General features: G+C 42.6%; 4 protein-coding genes across 4 annotated transcripts; 2 read left to right on the top strand and 2 right to left on the bottom strand.

The window, feature by feature from the left end:
- Positions 1–767: 767 nt before the first annotated feature.
- LOC137610473 (tubulin alpha-1B chain-like) lies at positions 768–3583 on the top strand. The gene is made up of 4 exons (XM_068338031.1): positions 768–906; positions 1918–2140; positions 2224–2372; positions 2471–3583. The coding sequence occupies exons 1-4, from the start codon at positions 904–906 to the stop codon at positions 3449–3451; spliced, it is 1356 nt and encodes a 451-aa protein (XP_068194132.1). The 5' UTR covers positions 768–903; the 3' UTR covers positions 3452–3583.
- A 103-nt stretch (positions 3584–3686) lies between these two features.
- On the bottom strand, positions 3687–9308 carry pmelb (premelanosome protein b). Its single transcript, XM_068338020.1, has 12 exons — positions 9226–9308; positions 8059–8154; positions 7805–7951; positions 6942–7070; positions 6218–6379; positions 5810–6136; positions 5241–5426; positions 4995–5132; positions 4815–4917; positions 4533–4738; positions 4359–4449; positions 3687–4105 (listed from the first exon to the last, which is right to left on the bottom strand). Exons 1-12 carry the CDS (start codon positions 9278–9280, stop codon positions 3943–3945), a joined length of 1803 nt encoding a protein of 600 aa, XP_068194121.1. The 5' UTR covers positions 9281–9308; the 3' UTR covers positions 3687–3942.
- A 2121-nt stretch (positions 9309–11429) lies between these two features.
- On the top strand, positions 11430–15552 carry sarnp (SAP domain containing ribonucleoprotein). Its single transcript, XM_068337076.1, has 11 exons — positions 11430–11505; positions 12082–12181; positions 12321–12364; positions 13657–13724; positions 13981–14032; positions 14135–14208; positions 14450–14487; positions 14683–14708; positions 14809–14877; positions 14960–15046; positions 15180–15552. Exons 1-11 carry the CDS (start codon positions 11473–11475, stop codon positions 15219–15221), a joined length of 633 nt encoding a protein of 210 aa, XP_068193177.1. The 5' UTR covers positions 11430–11472; the 3' UTR covers positions 15222–15552.
- Positions 15553–16511: 959 nt separating this feature from the next.
- LOC137605236 (tubulin alpha-1B chain-like) lies at positions 16512–19296 on the bottom strand. Its single transcript, XM_068329754.1, has 4 exons — positions 19156–19296; positions 17877–18099; positions 17645–17793; positions 16512–17546 (listed from the first exon to the last, which is right to left on the bottom strand). The coding sequence occupies exons 1-4, from the start codon at positions 19156–19158 to the stop codon at positions 16566–16568; spliced, it is 1356 nt and encodes a 451-aa protein (XP_068185855.1). The 5' UTR covers positions 19159–19296; the 3' UTR covers positions 16512–16565.
- Between the last annotated feature and the right edge of the window lie 315 nt (positions 19297–19611).

Genomic DNA, 19611 nt, shown 5'->3' on the forward strand with positions numbered 1-19611 from the left:
AAGAAAACTACAAATAACATAACAAGATTTTTGGAATATAGCAAACTATAAAATTTGTAAGTCAAAATGTGTCAAAAGTGTCTGGAAATACGCATTTCATTTCGGAATTCCAAACATATTTGTTTCAACAGTTGACTCAAAATTCTTATTGACTTTTACACTGTTGGCAATTTCATCTTTTGGTGAAATCAAAAAGATGAGACATACAGATTTGTCATTACTAGTCACGTCCTCTCAGAGATCAATGTGCATAACTCATTGAAACCTTGCAGGGGTATATAAGGTGTGCATTCATTTATTTATTTAGTTGAATTAGTTATTAATGCAACATTGGAACGCATTCTCAGCAGCACCACGCATGCGCATCATCGCACCCTTTTTTTTTTACTGATGTTGAACTGCTAGGATGTGAAACTGATCCAGAATCTGCATTCAGATACGTTTTAAACGATAATTAAGCATTCTTCAACCCAAAATGCATCACAACATTAAACTACATCCAAACATGTTTTCAGCATTTCAAAATATGTTGCAGATAAACAAACAAATACATTGGTGGGGGGTGAAAAATAGTCCCGTTACATCTTCATTCTTATCTGAATTAAAACAACTCATCTACTGACAATCTCTCCAGAGCTGCTTTACCGATCATCACCTCGGTGGATGCAAAACTCAGAATCCCGACAGCATCACCGGAATAATGACAATAAAACGTAGATCCTCGCCGCACCGGGGCGCGTCTCCTCCCTGCGTATAAAAACCGGACGCCGCCGCCTTTCCGTTCATCAGTTGTTGCATCGTCCCCGTTGGGTACAAGACGCGACGCACACAGACCGGCTTTTAACGCCTTCTTCTTCGAATCTTCTCGTTCTCCTCTCCCTCTTTCAACCTTAAAAGAAAACCATGGTAAGTTTTCTGTCTCATCCGACCATTCTGAGAGGTAGAATGAAGGTGAAGCAGCGGCCGGTGTCTCCATCGGTTCACGGCGGCGCGGAGGGTTTCCCATTCAGGAGCGCACGAATGGAGACGCATAAAGGCGCACAGAGGCTTTTAGCAGATAAAAGAGGTTTAGACGTGATCTGCAGGTGGAGGGAATGAAATGTTGAAGCACAGATTGGATCTGCAGTCGTGGCTCCATGTGATTCATTGTGTGGAGAACAAAGCACCGAGCGACATTCAGGCTTCAGTCACAGATCAATCTGGTTTTCTGACCAAAGCTGCCTTATTTGTCTTTACATGACCATTTTATTAGGGAATTTATCATTATGCTTAAACCAGAGACCTTACAAAAGCGGTTCTCTGTGTAATGGCAGGGAGGGGCAGACTGGGTGGGGATGGAGGAGATTGCAGCGCTCATTATTAATTTATGGGATACGGACACAAACATCTTCTAGATATAACCATGATCAAATGAATATGTTAAAATAAACACGAGGCAAGAGAATATTTGATTTACAGTCACAAATATCTCCGGATTTATAGTAATAATAATAATATCTTTTTAGAGATATTTTATTATTATTGATATATCTGTGATTTCAGGATTGAACGATCTTTTTTTAACCCTCAAAGCTCAAAAGTCAGTGGAATATTCCCGACACAATGTACATCTATGCTCATTTTGCCAAATGTGGATGAGAGGGATGAAAATATGAGGACAAAAAACTGGAGTGAAAACAAGAGTAGCCTGACGGGGGCGCTGTCGGCCCTTTCTGTCACTTGGTGATGGTGGTGCAGGGAAGCGCCTCCTGCAGCACCGACTCTTCATTTCCGATAGGGGGAGACACATATGAGTGTTCCTTATTATTAAGATGCATTTATGTTGCAATTATTGCTCCAGATTTCATGTTCAGAAATGAAAGTAAAATGAAACCATGAAGTAAAATAAACCTGACTGTTTTTTTTTCCGGTCCTCAGCGTGAGTGCATCTCCGTCCACGTTGGTCAGGCTGGTGTCCAGATTGGTAACGCCTGCTGGGAGCTGTACTGCCTGGAACATGGGATCCAGCCTGATGGTCAGATGCCCAGTGACAAGACTCTCGGAGGAGGGGATGATTCTTTCAACACCTTCTTCAGTGAGACTGGGGCCGGAAAACACGTCCCTAGAGCGGTGTTTGTGGACCTGGAGCCCACCGTCATCGGTACACTCATTAAAGACACATTCTCTCATCTCCTTTTGATTTCATGTCAAGCCGTCACGTGATTCCTTTTGGACTCTCTCCAGATGAGGTGCGCACTGGGACCTACCGCCAGCTTTTCCACCCAGAGCAGCTGATTACAGGCAAGGAAGACGCTGCCAACAACTACGCCCGTGGCCACTACACCATCGGCAAAGAGATCATCGACCTGGTCTTGGACAGGATCCGCAAGCTGGTGGGTGATTTAAAAGCAGAAAGAGTTGGTTCCAGAACATCCAATGCAGTGACCGTATCTCATGTGTGATGGTTGCTCTACCCCCACTCTGTCCTCAGGCTGACCAGTGCACCGGCCTTCAGGGCTTCCTGGTTTTCCACAGCTTCGGAGGTGGCACCGGCTCTGGTTTCACCTCCCTGCTGATGGAGCGTCTCTCTGTGGACTACGGGAAGAAGTCCAAGCTGGAGTTCTCCATCTATCCAGCCCCCCAGGTGTCCACCGCTGTGGTGGAGCCCTACAACTCCATCCTGACCACCCACACCACCCTGGAGCACTCCGACTGCGCCTTCATGGTGGATAATGAGGCCATCTACGACATCTGCCGCAGGAACCTGGACATCGAGCGTCCCACTTACACCAACCTGAACAGGCTGATCAGTCAGATCGTGTCCTCCATCACGGCGTCCCTCCGTTTCGATGGCGCCCTCAATGTCGATCTGACTGAGTTCCAGACCAACTTGGTGCCATATCCCCGCATCCACTTCCCTCTGGCCACCTACGCCCCCGTCATCTCTGCTGAGAAGGCCTACCATGAGCAGCTCTCAGTGGCAGAGATCACCAACGCCTGCTTCGAGCCGGCCAATCAGATGGTGAAATGTGACCCTCGCCACGGCAAATACATGGCTTGCTGCCTGCTGTTCCGTGGTGATGTGGTGCCCAAAGACGTCAACGCTGCCATTGCCACCATCAAGACCAAACGCACCATCCAGTTTGTGGACTGGTGCCCCACTGGTTTCAAGGTGGGTATCAACTACCAGCCCCCCACTGTGGTCCCCGGTGGAGACCTGGCCAAGGTCCAGAGGGCTGTGTGCATGCTGAGCAACACCACTGCTATTGCAGAGGCCTGGGCTCGCCTTGATCACAAGTTTGACCTGATGTACGCTAAGCGTGCCTTCGTCCACTGGTATGTGGGTGAGGGAATGGAGGAGGGGGAGTTCTCTGAGGCCAGAGAAGACATGGCCGCCCTGGAGAAGGATTACGAAGAGGTTGGAGTCGACAGCATCGAGGGAGAGGGGGACGAGGAAGGAGAAGAATATTAAGAAGAACACAAAGGCATAAGACAAACAGAAAATAATTGTGATGTGTTGAATTGTTCCAAAAAAATGTGTGTTCAAAGTAAAATTCCTGTGACGTGTGAATTTGTCTGTCTATTCTTTATTAAACCTTTCAGTCAGTAATGAATGTCATTGTATGATTCCAAACATTTAAATGGACTTTTTTCAGTTATGCAGCACACAGTATACACAAGAACAAAACAAAAAAAATACACAAATGTTTCGAGCAAAGTTTATTGGAAATAAACACAAATTCATTTTTTCCTAAGGAAACACTAGTCGTACCAGACTTCCTTCAAGTAGGTACAAAAGATGAGCGCATCTTCTATGATTCCAGGAGCTTTTTTGATTCACATTCATCCATTTTTCATTTAGAAAACATGTTTTAAAAAAGTATAAAAAGACCTTCCAAGGCTTGAAGACCCTGCACATCTGAAGTTTGGTTTGATATTTGGAGGTAACAGGAGGGTGTCCATTCACACCGGCTTGTCCTGCAGGAGAGGGCAGTTGTCCACCGCCCCCCGTCTGTTCAGAAGGCTCCAGAACACGGAGGCACTGGAGCAGCCAGGAGCCCGGCCGGGCTGAGGGCCTGCAGACACAGTCAAGTCTTCCTTCAGGGGACGGTAGGACTTGAAGCGGCTGTTGAGTTGAATCCAGACAGACTGGGTCATCAGAATGTTCTAAATAATGCTGACATCTGTCAGGATGGTTGAAGCATCACTGATGTTTGGTGACTACGTATGGGAAATGATCCATATGGGACCAGTCAATAGATTATCAGTCTTATTCTATGCAGAAAACATGCGGTCTGGTCCTGTCTAGGAATCTTAAACAAATACAGAATATTATAGTTATCTTCAAAAGTAAAGCAGTAAAAAAGTTCAGTTCCTACTTGTAAGAATACACCACTATTCCCAGGGATAGAATCAGTAGCAGGACTCCCAACACCGTAGCGAAGCTCCCAGGAGAGTAAAAACCAGGTTCTGAAACAAACATCCCAGATGTCAGGAAGCAGGACAATGAAGCTCACACATGTGGACTATTGTTTGGCATTGACGCTACATACCCATGTCAACTTTGACTTTGGCACTGGTGGCGGCCAAGCTGACATCGTTCGCCATCGACACGTTGATGCAGTAGACTCCAGAATGGTTGAAGAAGTTGCGTAAAACCAGCTGACATTCGTCGGACGGCGCCACCATGTTGCACGTGGTGTGAATGGGCCTGAAGCACTCCGCATCCAGAATCACACTGCACACCTCTTTAGGAAGGCTGGACAGAGAAGACACTACGGTGAGCGAACGAGTCAAAGCAAACAGAAGTTTGGAGGATCAGCAGGAAGGTTTACCTTCCCTGGCAGGTAACGGTGATATCCAAAACATTTTTATCCATTTCAGGCGTCGCCATCACAACATTGTCCATTTGGACAATCTCCACTTTCTCGATTCCCTCTGAAAATGAAGAGATGAGGAAGGTCGGTTGGAATCACGTCAAGTCTGGATGAGGGAAGCACAAGTAGCTAACTCACCAAACACTTCGATGCCGGCGCAGAAAGATCCATAACGATAAATCACACAGTCATCATCCGAGGGTTCGTCGTCTACTTCCCTCTTATCCAGTACGACCACCGTGGCTTGACCCATCAGCGCCGCTGGTTGCTTTGCAGCTGAGGCGAATAAACAGAATTAACCTTCTGGCTTGACTTCGGTCTGAATGAATTTTTCCTTTTTACTGATGCTGCAATCGGGTGCGTGGACCCCGATCCGAGCCTCACCTTCAGAAAGCATGTCCACGCTGATGGAGGAGAGACGACTGGCAAAAGTGGACGTTTCCTGGGCAGGACGAGTTGCGGAAGGGGAGTTATCCTCCTCTGTGTCGGCAGGAACCATGTTGACAGTCAGACTGGTTGCCTTAGTTGAAACCAGTGAGCGACCAGCGGAAACCAATACCGGAGATTTAACTGCACACACAGAAAAGTGAGATTAAATGTATGTACGAGTGAGGAGCTGAGGTACATGAGCTAGTTTGATGAGAGGATCAACAGCTTTCTGATATTCAGTGAACAGGTGGATAGCTTAGTTTAGCATAAGCAGGAAGGTGGACTTCTTGGCAGGGATTTCCTGGAGTCTTTTCCAGCTGATAGCAATAACTTAAGTACGGTACTGCAACGTTATTTTTATTTAACGCCCGGGTTTGGGAGGATGAAATTAAAAAAAATATTTATTTTTACTGGCTGTTTCTCATTATTCATTTAGTTTATTCTGCTTCTTTATGTTGGTTTAATTCAACTGCAATAGATAAAATATCCAGTAAATCCTCCTTATCTTCCCGTGTTCTCCTCACCTGTGGAGCCCTGGTCCGTCGCGGGACTGGGGGTCGTGCTATCAGCTGGTGGGTTACAGGATTTGTCTGGGATGACCGCCTGGATCACCACCTGAGGCTTGAAGGAGCCTGAGTTGATGTAAGTGTGAGTCACTGTCAGTTCCCTGGAGATGAGGGCTCCGCTTTCATCACCAAAGTCCCAGTTGAAGGTGATGTCAGCGTTGCTGAGGTATTCGCTGGGGTCGTGGAGGGTGACAGTGAAGGCGATCGCCCTGTTCCGGATGAAGCGCAGGTCTCCGGCCACGATGTCATTCACCTGGTCCAGGGACACAGCGAAGGGGATTTGGTCTGTAGAGATATAAACAGATAAATAAAATATCTGTGAAACTTGGGATTGTCTTTGTTTTTCAACAAGAGTGTCTCACTCACCAGTGATGGAGAACTGAGTAGAGGCATATCCCAGGGGAATAAACTTCTCCTTGCCACGATAGTGGTAGATAACCACATCCATGGCGTAGGAGCCCAGAGGAACGTCATCCGTGCTGATGGTCAGAGAGGAGGAGCATCCGTCTGCCACCTGCCAGTACCGACCTGCAAAATGAACATACACAAGTATTTTAATGTCCATAAAATACTGTAATATCAACTTTATTTAAAAAAATACTGTACTTTATACAATATGTTCAGGGTTGGAAGAAGATTCACAGCATACGCCAAAGGGATTTAAAACTCAACTCCCGGAAAAACTTTTTCTTTAATTTAACATTTATTAAAAAATTAATCAGCAACAAATTATTGGAAGTAGTGACACAATTATGTGGATAATAATTTTTATAAAACATTAAAAACATACAAAACAAAGATAACCATAAGCAGTACACATGTTAATTATTATATATTTACTCCTTCTTAAAATGACACTGAAGATGATAAAATTTCATCTTCATGTGTCAGAATTTGCAAGATTTAAACCTAAACTCTGAAATTAATTTTTTTATTTTACTCTAACTTTGTTGGGGGGGAGGGGGGGGCGCAAATAAAGTGTTATAATCTGCTCATATGATCATGGTCATGTATAATCCTTTCTGGGTCATACTGAGGTCACGGCAGAAACCCTGTTACCATGGAAACCGGAGCTGACATCACCACTCACCCCAGGCCTTCCAGACAAACACATAGCTGGGGTTCTTGTCCTGCTCCATCGGCGTCCCATCCGGGAACACGGCTGCCGGGTCCGTGTTCTGGGTCGGGTACACCGGCTCAGACTCACGGTACTTTGTTCCTGTGACCAGAAATCCAAACGGGGCTAAAGGATTTTGGTTACAAGCTAATGCCAATAATCTAACAAGTACACAATGGCTCATAATATTTAATCCATTAGCATGACATGCTAATCTGCACCATCCATCAAGCTGTTTGCTGATGATGCTAGATCGCTAAGTAACACAAAACTATCTGTTATTACAGATAAATGTCTGTATCTGAAAGTGTTTATTAAGAAATTAAGTGTTAAAACGATTACTGTGTTTAGGTGTGTAACTGTTAAAACAGTTCAGGCCTCATCAAATACAACAGCGCACTCTGCTGCCTTGGAGGTCAACAATTTATAGTAGATATTTTTTTAACTGATCTTTCATAATAAACTTTGATTAAACATAAGGAATGAGTATTCTCTGGAAAAAAAAATAAACACAATGCCAATTTAAACATTATCATTTAACCTTTACGTTCAATTTCAAAGATTGGTTTATATTTCGTGAGAAAGTTGATGTGCTCTGAGAAGTGCTAGAGATTTTCTCTAGGGTTTTTTTATTGCCTGAGAGGACTGTAATTTCATCTGTACTATATGTCGTGCATATAAGGTACATTTGACAGTAAAGTTGACTATGACCATGACTATGAAAGTGTTATCTTACATGCAGTGTCTATTGAACTACAGGACAACCAACAGTAGCATGTCTATTATTAAGGATGTGTGTGATGTGATTTCACCGCTGTGTGCTCAAGTTGTGTTACCATTGATTATACAATCTTCAGTCCAAACAACGTCTCCATTGGGATGTACTCTTTGGCTATGTGGGAACTCCAGGTCAATTGTGAAAGTAACTTTAGCTCCAGTCAGAGTCGGTGAATCATTCCCTACGTTGAAAATCACTCTCCCACCTGGATGAAGAGGAGAGGAAACGCTGAGAAATGGGCTTTCTATCCCTATCTTCTAAAAATATAAGGAATCATATGGAGGTATTATATTGATCTTTCAGAAGACGTACCTTTCCAGGAGTTGTGGTATCGAGGATCGCCATCTTTCCAGATTGGGTACATCTTATTGTTCCATGATGGATAGCGAATAAAACGATTTTTGGGCTCTGCAATGTGAAACATTAAAGTATGACATTGAAGATGCAATCTGATATTTTCAAATGTATAACTTGTATTTATTTTTAACTGTGTTTAGATTGTTCAGATAATCTGTGAAATAATCAGTCTTCCACATCAGTTTTTACATCAAGTGGCCTTATAAAAAGACATAATTGGAATAACTAAAACACAATAATTAAATTTAAATAATTTACTTTGAATTAAATATTTTTATAAGGACCTTTTCAATTTTGATTAAATTGGGAAGCTTTAATTCCCAATCTAATTCCCTTCTCCAACCAATCCTTTCCATGTGACACTCAGCTGAGCGTCTCCAGGGTTTGATTGCAGTTCAGCAGGTCACGTTTGAAATAAGACCAAAGATTAAAATTAGGAATTCAACCTGCTTTACAGAATAATCTTACTCCGTATTGAAGTCAGTGTGCAAATCTTTTCTGTGCTGTTTAGATGATGTTTTCATGTTCACATGTCTGCGTACATGGATAGATGTCAGGGATGCAGACACACTTGGAAAAATGTGAAATTATCCTTTAAGATAAGACTCAAAGGGTTAAAGTATCCGTGCCTTAAGAAGATTAGATTCTGTTTGACCGAGCAGAGAGACTGTGGGAAAAATCTGGATGTTGAATTATAACTGTCCAAGCTCCTGATGTGCAGAAAAAAAAGTTCTACAGTAATTGATTGTTTTAAAATCTGTTGAAAAATTATTTATGTTTTTACTGTCTACAACAGTAAAAATGGTTTGGTTTTGGGGGTTTTTTACACATGAATGACTCAGTACCAAATCTAATATTCTATCGTGATAGGGGGACTCCTCTATTTATTCAAAAGTTTACGTTTCATCTTCAAAATCAGGTCAAGTTCTACAAATAATTTAGAACTGAAGAAGCCTCTTGGATGAGAGGTGAAATTCCTTCAAGCATCTTTCTTAAAGTCCAGTGGATTGATTTGAACAGCTTTGGATAACCATGACCTAGATTATGAGAGAACCTACACAAACATTTTTAAATGAAATCATGAAATCTAATGCAGTGTTAAAGTTAAGTGTCTGTACTTACTCGCCACAGTGTGTGAAACTACAGCCAGCAACACCAACAGCACGACACTCCGCATCGTCAGCACACCTCCTCTCGGTGGAATATCCTGCCTGGGAGTGTCAGGCTGCCCAAGAAGAGGCTTTATAAACTGTAGGCAGTGGGAGAAATCCCTCCTACCTCACGAAGCCCTGAAGACGCACACACACACACACACACACACACACACGCCCGTTCAGACCTGCTCCAATTATGATTTGTGTATTTACAGTAAGAACACACTTTAAGGATTACAGCAGAAAAAGCACAAATAATCACATAACAAAGGCAAAACGGATCACGAGATAGGCTCGAGTGCACAAATCAAACAAAAGACAAACACACAACTCAAATATGAATACGGTGCACCATTAAGAATTTTGATGATATGTTTTTTCCGCAATTATGCCCCAGTATTTATACATTTTATTACAGGCAGTCTCTCATACTGCTGAATATGGTTGTTTTTTTATTTAAATATGAAAATCTGTGTGTCAGAAGTAAAATGAATACAATCATACAAACATTCATTCATTCATTCATTCATTCATTCATTCATTTTCTGAACTGCTTCTTCTGCTTTCGCAACTCATGGGGGTTGCCTTGTATAATATATTATTAAGGCTTTATTAAAAAACCTTTATATTATTAATAATATGAAATGTAAAGCTAGTATTAAGTACGATAGATAAAAAAAGGTGTCAAATTCACAAAAAAGGGCTTTCAAATACAAAATAATCTCCTGAATATTTGCTAGAATCAGCATTTCTTTATTTACGGTAAAATTCACATTGTTTGTAATTATCTGCTGTCAATTTCTGTAATATAATTAAAATACTGTAAGTATTTAATATTCAAACAATAGGTATGATCTGAAAATACACTGTATGTAAATTTAATGATGTGATAAATTATAATCCCAGAAATCTCCAAGTGTAGCTGGGGCGACTGGTTTGTGTGTCATTAGAACAGCAGGTCACTTCATCTGCAAAGAGTAACTGTGCTTGGGGAACAAAAATGGGAGGAATGCAACATTAATGAGGATTACTGAAACACTTGTGACTCCCTAAATTCATCCGGCTTTGTCCCCCGAGGACCATAGGGTAATTTTGTTGAGAGATTTTTTGTTTCCATATTATATGCCAAACTGTGACACCGTTTAAACCTCTTTTTACACAATGTCAGCATTCACAGCAAATCCTTTTCAGACCTGTTTCATCTGTCATTGCCCTAAACCCTTTACCTCCCATTGAGACTCAGCATATATGCAATGACCCGTGACCCCTGACAAAAAAGTACTGTACATGCATACTGTTAATGCAGTTAATAAGACATGTGCATCAAACAACATTCTAAAAAAAATGAATCAATCTCGTATGCAGGACCACCAATATTAAGAAATACCAATCACCAAATTACTGAAATGAATTATAGGTAGGAAGTACACTAACTGGTTTTCTTAGATCTGCAACAACTAGCTCAAATACATTAAACAAAAAAACTACATTTTGTCTAAAGAGTGATAGAAATAAACTCATAAAAAGAAATCTTATACACATCTTCCTGCGTATACTTTTTTATTTTTTATTTTATACACTGCTAAAAAGGAAATTAAGAATGCACACTCCAGTGTTTGTTGGTCATGCATGTTAGTGTGTACAGGCCTCTGTAATACACACAACCACACACAAGGGGGCCTGTAAGCATGCAATGTGGGGTAGAGTGGTGGGCAGCCCCTTTGTGGAGCGCCCAAATGAGGAGCTTGTCAGGGGGGATGGCGTTTTGCTCAAGGGTGCCTGGGCTGACGCCTCCCACTGTCAGCTCACCTCTGGGTGTTTTGTTTTGGGTTTTTTATGGACGGGAGCGGGAATTGAACTGCCAATCTCAGAGCATTGGACGATCCGCTCTACTGCCCACTCTACCACTGAGCCACTGCTGCCCCAAATGTAGTCCCACATATAGTGAGTATCTGTGTATTCAGAACTTATAACTCACAAATTAAAATAAATTAACGCTATTAATTTGTGTCAACGAATTTTCTATCATTCTGTAAAGTCCAAGGGTAACCTGAAAATTGTATTTTTACAAATTCTGCACCTCTACTTGTAGAATTTCAAGACGCCTGCAGCTTGTCATTCTGGCCAGCAGGTGTCGCTGTCAAATAACTCCGCTCTTGCGGGTAGAGGAGCCGCCACACTTTGATTGGAGGAAGTAATACGTCAACAGCGGAAGATGGCCGAAGTAGTGGAGCTACACAAGCTAAAGGTTGGTGGGAACATATTAATGTATTTATTAAACCCATTAGGTTCTTTTATGGTACGTGTTTGTTTCGTGTTGTCAACGTAGTTCGTTGTAACAGCAGCAGACGGGCTTTAGGTTTCATTGAAGGCCTTCAGAACAACAGTGGATCCTCCGGGTTGGAAAGATGCTAACCGGCGTCCATTCACGTTGTGCGTTCCGCGCGAAGCTAACCTAGCTAGCTGCGGCGAGCTAACATGAATACCTGATGTTAAATTCGATTAGATTGACGAGCAGCTAATGATTAATATGAATTAGAATGTTCAGTATCAATTCAAACTTCAAGCGTGAGCCGGCAGCGCGCATTTATGTTCTCATTAATGGCTCCTTCATGCCGATAGCTCCTGGTTCTCATGCTGGACGTAGAAAGTGGACGAGATCCGAGATTTTTGTGCTCAATGCAATGTTAATATTTTTAAAAAGTCATAATCCGAAACTTTGTGCTGATTTATTTTTTAGACTAATTTCTCAGACCCCAGTGAAAAACTTACAAAGTTGTGCTTGTTGCATATAAATAATGTTTTGGTTTCTTCTCATGTTTAGCTTGCTGAACTGAGGCAGGAGTGTGAGGCCCGAGGTCTGGAGACCAAGGGAAACAAAGGGGAACTTATTGCCCGACTGCAAGCCTATTTAGAGGAACCTGGTAAGAACAAAAATCCTGTTTCTGCATTTAATTGTAAGGAGAGGTCAGTTTTTTCTGTCTTCCTTGCTGATCTGATCTGGGCTCCTACTCTCTGCTTTCCGGTGATGGAAAATTTCTCATCTCATAATCCAAACCTCAGATGAAGATGTGGATGTCGATGAGGTGCTGGCAGAAGATACAGAGGTAATATGACAATTAATACATTGTGATTTGAGTTTCTTTGCTTGTATCCTCACCCTTCTATAGATAGATAGACAGACAGACATATGTATACATACATACATATATACAGTACATACACATCTTGTTGAGTCTGTTGGATTTGCTGGCTCTGATGCTGCTCCCTCAGCAGACCACAGCAAAGAAGAGTACGCTGGCCAGAACAGACTGAGAACATGTCCAACATTTTGCTGGACACATTGAAGGATCTCAGCAGACTGTAGTTATCACGAAGTACTCAGTGTTTGATTTACAATCCAGTCTAATGTTGATTTTCATGCCCAGGTTGTTGTAACCCTTCACCTCCTCTACATCCTCTCCCAGAATAAACAGTGGTTGTGACAGGCTCCTCTGCTTCCTGAAGTCAATCACCATCTCTCTGTTCTTGTTGACATTCAGTCTCAGGTTATTTCGTCCAGCCCACAAAGTTATCCACCACGGCTCTGTACTCCCCTTTCCTTCCCCAACTTATACACCCAACAAGAGCCGAGTCATCAGAGAACTTCTGTAGGTGGTACAACTCAGAGTTGTGCTGAAAGTTTGTAGTGTATAAGGTGAAGAGGAAGTGCAGAACAGATGCAGAACAATTCCCAAACAGACTATCTGTGGCCTGCCTGTCAGGTAGACGGTAATCCCCGGAGGTGTCGACAACCCCCCCCCCCCCACACACACACACACACAGTGAGAATCATCATCTTTGATTTTACCAGTGCTTTTAACAGCACCCAGCCAGGGCTGCTGACACCCCCTCTTTTTCTCCCTGAGTTTGTACTGCACTCTTCCTCAGTTCCCCTTGGTCACCAGACCTGAAAGCCCTCTTCTTCTTACTAAGCAGTGCCTTCAGGTTGCTGGTAATCCATTGCTTGATATTAGGTAAGCAGTGTACGGATCTGGTTGGTCTAGTGGTGTGTTCACAGAACCTTTTACATTCTGTGATGCAGTCTGTCATGTTTTTGATGTCCTCCTCATGTGGCTCACAGAGCACATCCCAGTCCGTAGTGTCTCAGCAGCCTCTTGAGTCCACATCCTCACTGTCGGTGTCGACAGGCTGCCTCCTAACAAGAGAGGCATACTTGGGGTGTTAGCCGGACCAGGTTGTGATCTGATCTGCCCAGGGATGCGGTGCTGTATGCATCAGTGGTGTGTGTAGACAGCAGGCCAATGTCTTATTTTTTCTGGTAGGACAGTCAACATACTGTTGGAAGGTTGGTAGTAGTTTCATGAAGTAATGACAAATCCTCTCCATCTTCTTTTAGGACTTCACCAAAGAAGAAACTGCCAACAATGTAAAAGCCAACAAGGATGCTGAGTCTGTTGTTGAAACGTAAGTGTATTTCCACACGTAGCATTTTAACTAAGAACTATATATGATAGTGTGCTGTATTACGAAAACGTTGTCCTGTTATTTGTAGTTTTCTTGAACCTATGACTGAGTTGTCTGTCTGAAATTGTGAGATATCATGTTTTGTGTGGAATGTCTGCTCAGATTAAAAATCATACATTAGCAGTTGGTCGTTCATTTTTTTCCAACATGACATCAATGGGGTCTAATTCCTCATCTTTTTATGTTTTTGTTTCAGACCTACTGAGAAAAAGGTGGTGAAAATATCTCCTCCATCATCTGCCAGTGAAGTACGTATGACATGTTTATATGTGCTGATAATTTGTTGTTAATAAAGAAATCACTGCGGCCAGAACATGTTCTGATGTTCATTGTAACCTTCTGTTGAGCAGAGACTTCAGAAGAGAGCAGAACGATTCAACTTGCCTGCATCGGCTGAAAGCAAGAAGGCCATACGTGCAGCGAGGTAAGGCCTCAACCCTTCTGGGACTCTTTTAAAGAAACTGGAAGTTTTTAATTTATTTTTACTGGCGTTGTTTGAGAAAAACAGTTGTTGCACTTGATTGTTACTTTAAATTGTGAAATGTAATGACAGAAAGCATTCAGAAATTGTGTGAAAAAAAATAACCTGGTATATAATGGATTTAGATTTTAAAAATGTCAAAATACTTTCTCATTTTGAAATGATTATGATCCTGTTTATTCAGGTTTGGCACACCGGTGGAGGCCTCCAGTCCCTCTCCAGGTCTGTTGTTACTTTTTTACTGAGTCTCAGTAACATTTTGGGGTGAATATGAATTGATATCTTCTCTGATTAAGAAAACTGAGGTTTATAAAAGAGAATTAGAAGCTCTGTCTAAGCATCTGTCCAGAGAAACAACCTCATGTTTTTGTAAAAATCTCACTGTTTTCTCACCCACATCTTTATTTAACCACACAGGTGCCGTTGCAAAGAGTAAACCTGCTGTAAGTGTTGAATAGTTTCTTCATTCTTTAGCTGAGACATTTCTTCATTCCTCCATTGAGAGAGAAATGGAAATGATTTGGGTTCGTGTTTTCCCTAAAGGTGAACATCGATCAGCTGAAGAAGAGAGCAGAAAGATTTGGAATAAACGTTTCTTCTGTTTCACAAAAGGTGACTATCAGCTTGAGCGCACGCTGAACTCATTCCTCTGTTGTCTATAATCAAAGTCCTACACTTGTCCTTTGTTTTCCAGATTGAAGAAAATGAAAAGATGAAAAAAAGGAAGGAGAGATTTGGAGCCATAACCAGCTCAGGTTCAGCTAGTGCTGCCGATATCGAGGTTTGTCTTTTTTTGTAGTTTGACTTGTAGTTTGCTTTTATAATTCATGACCTTGAAGGAAATTACAAATAAAATGACCAGAGGGGAAGAGAAATGACCATATTTAATGTTGTTTTTCTTTTGTTTTCTCCAGGCTAAGAAGCTGAAGCGCGCTGAAAGATTTGGAATAGCGTGAAAGATGTTTTAGATCCTTTGTTTTTGTAAAGCTTCTTCATGACTGCACAACAAGTTTAGGATTCCTGCACATCAAAAGTATAATTAAATACACAAATATGAGTTAATTGTTTGAATTGTTTAGAAGTCATATCATCATTCATCAATAAACAATCCTAATCCATTTAAATGATTTAACTCCCTTATTTGTATTTTCGTTGTACTTCATTATACTTTTGATTCATCAGATGATTTGTTAATGTTTGGTTTAGAGATCCCATTAGCACCGCTCTGTTCAACCCTCTATTTTATAATGTTTTGTGATTTAAAATAAATTGTTTTCAATTTTTGGACGTCTGCTTCATTTGTTTTACTTCTGTACATGTTTATTCTCTCCATCCAGAGCTGGTCATAGAGAATAAAAGGGATAATTTTGGAATGGGAGATATCACAAAGTGACGAATGATCTCTGGAAACCTGCGATCAGCTCTGACACAAACCCTGATGTGATCAAATGTATAAATAAATCATGATTCCTGGTTTTGAAAGTGGGTTTCTGTGTTTTCTGTGGGGAGAAAGAAATTTTTTCTCTCTTGTTTTTTCACAACACAACAGAAAACAATCCAAACCCCATCAACATCCCACCTCGGACTGACAGCGTTAGAGAAGAGGGTCTGTTCAATGACTGGCTGCAATGTTTATGACAGATGAAAACTTGTTAATAAGTTATAATCTGCAGGACCCCCTAATAAATTATGTAATTATACATGAAGAAGGACCTGCGGGTGAAATCATCAGGTTGGACACTTAAAATTTGTGATTGACAGGTGGCAGAGATGGCCCTGTGTTCAACTTCAGTAACAACTTTATTCTGCTAAAGAAATGACAAAATTAAATTACAGTACCTTTTTCCTGGTACTGTATCTCCAAATTTCAAACCAAATTTAAGGTGTGCGGGTTCTTCAAGCCTTAAAGGTCTTTTTTATACTTTTTTAAAATGTATTTTCTCAAAATGGATGAATTCCATTTTCTATGGCATCATAGAAGACGCACTCATCTTTTGTACCTACTTGAAGGAAGTCTGGTATGACTAAGAAAAAAATTTATTTGTGTTTATTTCCAATAAACTATAATCAAAAATATTGTGTAGTTTTTTGTTCTTGTATATACTGTGTGCTGCATAACTGAATAGAAATCCATTTAAACGTTTGGAATCATACATTGACATTCATTACTGAGGAAAGGTTTAATAATGAATAAACATATAAATTCACACGTCATAGGAATTTTATTTGGAACACACTTTTTTTTAAGAACAATTCAACACATTAAAATTGTTTTCTGTTTGTTTTATGCCTTTGTGTTCTTAATATTCTTCTCCTTCCTCGTCCCCCTCTCCCTCGATGCTGTCGACTCCAACCTCTTCGTAATCCTTTTCCAGGGCGGCCATGTCTTCTCTGGCCTCAGAGAACTCCCCCTCCTCCATTCCCTCACCCACATACCAGTGGACGAAGGCACGCTTAGCGTACATCAGGTCAAACTTGTGATCAAGGCGAGCCCAGGCCTCTGCAATGGCAGTGGTGTTGCTCAGCATGCACACAGCCCTCTGGACCTTGGCCAGGTCTCCACCGGGGACCACAGTGGGGGGCTGGTAGTTGATACCCACCTTGAAACCAGTGGGGCACCAGTCCACAAACTGGATGGTGCGTTTGGTCTTGATGGTGGCAATGGCAGCGTTGACGTCTTTGGGCACCACATCACCACGGAACAGCAGGCAGCAAGCCATGTATTTGCCGTGGCGAGGGTCACATTTCACCATCTGATTGGCCGGCTCGAAGCAGGCGTTGGTGATCTCTGCCACTGAGAGCTGCTCATGGTAGGCCTTCTCAGCAGAGATGACGGGGGCGTAGGTGGCCAGAGGGAAGTGGATGCGGGGATATGGCACCAAGTTGGTCTGGAACTCAGTCAGATCGACATTGAGGGCGCCATCGAAACGAAGGGACGCCGTGATGGAGGACACGATCTGACTGATCAGCCTGTTCAGGTTGGTGTAAGTGGGACGCTCGATGTCCAGGTTCCTGCGGCAGATGTCGTAGATGGCCTCATTATCCACCATGAAGGCGCAGTCGGAGTGCTCCAGGGTGGTGTGGGTGGTCAGGATGGAGTTGTAGGGCTCCACCACAGCGGTGGACACCTGGGGGGCTGGATAGATGGAGAACTCCAGCTTGGACTTCTTCCCGTAGTCCACAGAGAGACGCTCCATCAGCAGGGAGGTGAAACCAGAGCCGGTGCCACCTCCGAAGCTGTGGAAAACCAGGAAGCCCTGAAGGCCGGTGCACTGGTCAGCCTGAGGACAGAGTGGGGGTAGAGCAACCATCACACATGAGATACGGTCACTGCATTGGATGTTCTGGAACCAACTCTTTCTGCTTTTAAATCACCCACCAGCTTGCGGATCCTGTCCAAGACCAGGTCGATGATCTCTTTGCCGATGGTGTAGTGGCCACGGGCGTAGTTGTTGGCAGCGTCTTCCTTGCCTGTAATCAGCTGCTCTGGGTGGAAAAGCTGGCGGTAGGTCCCAGTGCGCACCTCATCTGGAGAGAGTCCAAAAGGAATCACGTGACGGCTTGACATGAAATCAAAAGGAGATGAGAGAATGTGTCTTTAATGAGTGTACCGATGACGGTGGGCTCCAGGTCCACAAACACCGCTCTAGGGACGTGTTTTCCGGCCCCAGTCTCACTAAAGAAGGTGTTGAAAGAATCATCCCCTCCTCCGAGAGTCTTGTCACTGGGCATCTGACCATCAGGCTGGATCCCATGTTCCAGGCAGTACAGCTCCCAGCAGGCGTTACCAATCTGGACACCAGCCTGACCAACGTGGATGGAGATGCACTCACGCTGAGGACCGGAAAAAACAATCAGGTTTATTTCATGCATATGGTTTCAGTTCACTTTCATGTATGCACAAAAGAACATTTATGGTGCAACAAGTGCACCATAAATACATTTAAATATTGGGGAACACTCAGATGTGCCCTCCCCTATCGAAAATGAAGACTCAGTGCAGCAGGAGGAGCCTCGGTGCACCCCCATCACCAAAAGACAGAAACGGCAGACAGCAGCCCCCATCAGGCTGCTCTCGTCTTCCCTCCAGTTTTTTGTCCTCGTCTTTTCATCCCACCCCCCCCCCCCCCCATTTGGCAAATGAGCACAGATGCAAATTGTTTCTGGAAAATGCCACTGACTCTGGAGCTTTGAGGGTTAAAAACAGATCCATCGACGCTGAAATCACAGCTGTGTCATTCTATATCATTAATAATAACAAAAATGTCTCTAGAAATAGTAATAAAAATAAAAATAATTAATATAATTGTTATTATTATTACAAATCAGGAGATATTTGTTCCTGTAAATCAAATATTCTATTGCCATGTTGTGTTTATTTTATCATATTCTTTTAATCATGGTTAAATCTAGAAGATGTTTGTGTCATATCCCATAAATCAATAATTAAGCTGCGATCTTCTCCATCCTCACCCAGTCTTCCCCTCTGTAAAATGAAACAGGGGACCACTAAGGTGTCTGATTTTAGTATAATGATAAATTCCCTGATAAAATGGTCATGTAAAGACAAATAAGGCAGCTTTGGTCAGAAAACCAGATTGATCTGTGACTGAAGCCTGAATGTCGCTCGGTGCTTTGTTCTCCACACAATGAATCACATGGAGCCACGACTGCAGATCCAATCTGTGCTTCAACATTTCATTCCCTCCACCTGCAGATCACGTCTAAACCTCTTTTATCTGCCAAAAGCCTCTGTGCGCCTTTATGCGTCTCCATTCGTGCGCTCCTGAATGGGAAACCCTCCGCGCCGCCGTGAACCGATGGAGACACCGGCCTCTGCTTCACCTTCATTCTACCTCTCAGAATGGTCGGATGAGACAGAAAACTTACCATGGTTTTCTTTTAAGGTTGAAAGAGGGAGAGGAGAACGAGAAGATTCGAAAAAGGGGGGGCGTTTGTGTGCGTCGCGTCTTGTACCCAACGGGGACGATGCAACAACTGATGAACGGAAAGGCGGCGGCGTCCGGTTTTTATACGCAGGGAGGAGACGCGCCCCGGTGCGGCGAGGATCTACTTTTTATTGTCATTATTCCGGTGATGCTGTCGGGATTCTGAGTTTTGCATCCACCGAGGTGATGATCGGTAAAGCAGCTCTGGAGAGATTGTCAGTAGATGAGTTGTTTTAATTGAGATGAGAATGAAGATGTGAAGGGAGTATTTTTTTGTTTGTTTATCTGCAATATATTTTGAAATGTTAACATGTTTGGATGTATTTTAGTGTCGTGGATGCATTCTGGGCTAAAAAAAAGAATGGATTAGAGATGGAAGTCATGTTCTCTTAAACAC

The sequence above is a fragment of the Antennarius striatus genome, chromosome 2, assembly GCF_040054535.1.
Source record: "Antennarius striatus isolate MH-2024 chromosome 2, ASM4005453v1, whole genome shotgun sequence".
NCBI lineage: Eukaryota > Metazoa > Chordata > Actinopteri > Lophiiformes > Antennariidae > Antennarius > Antennarius striatus.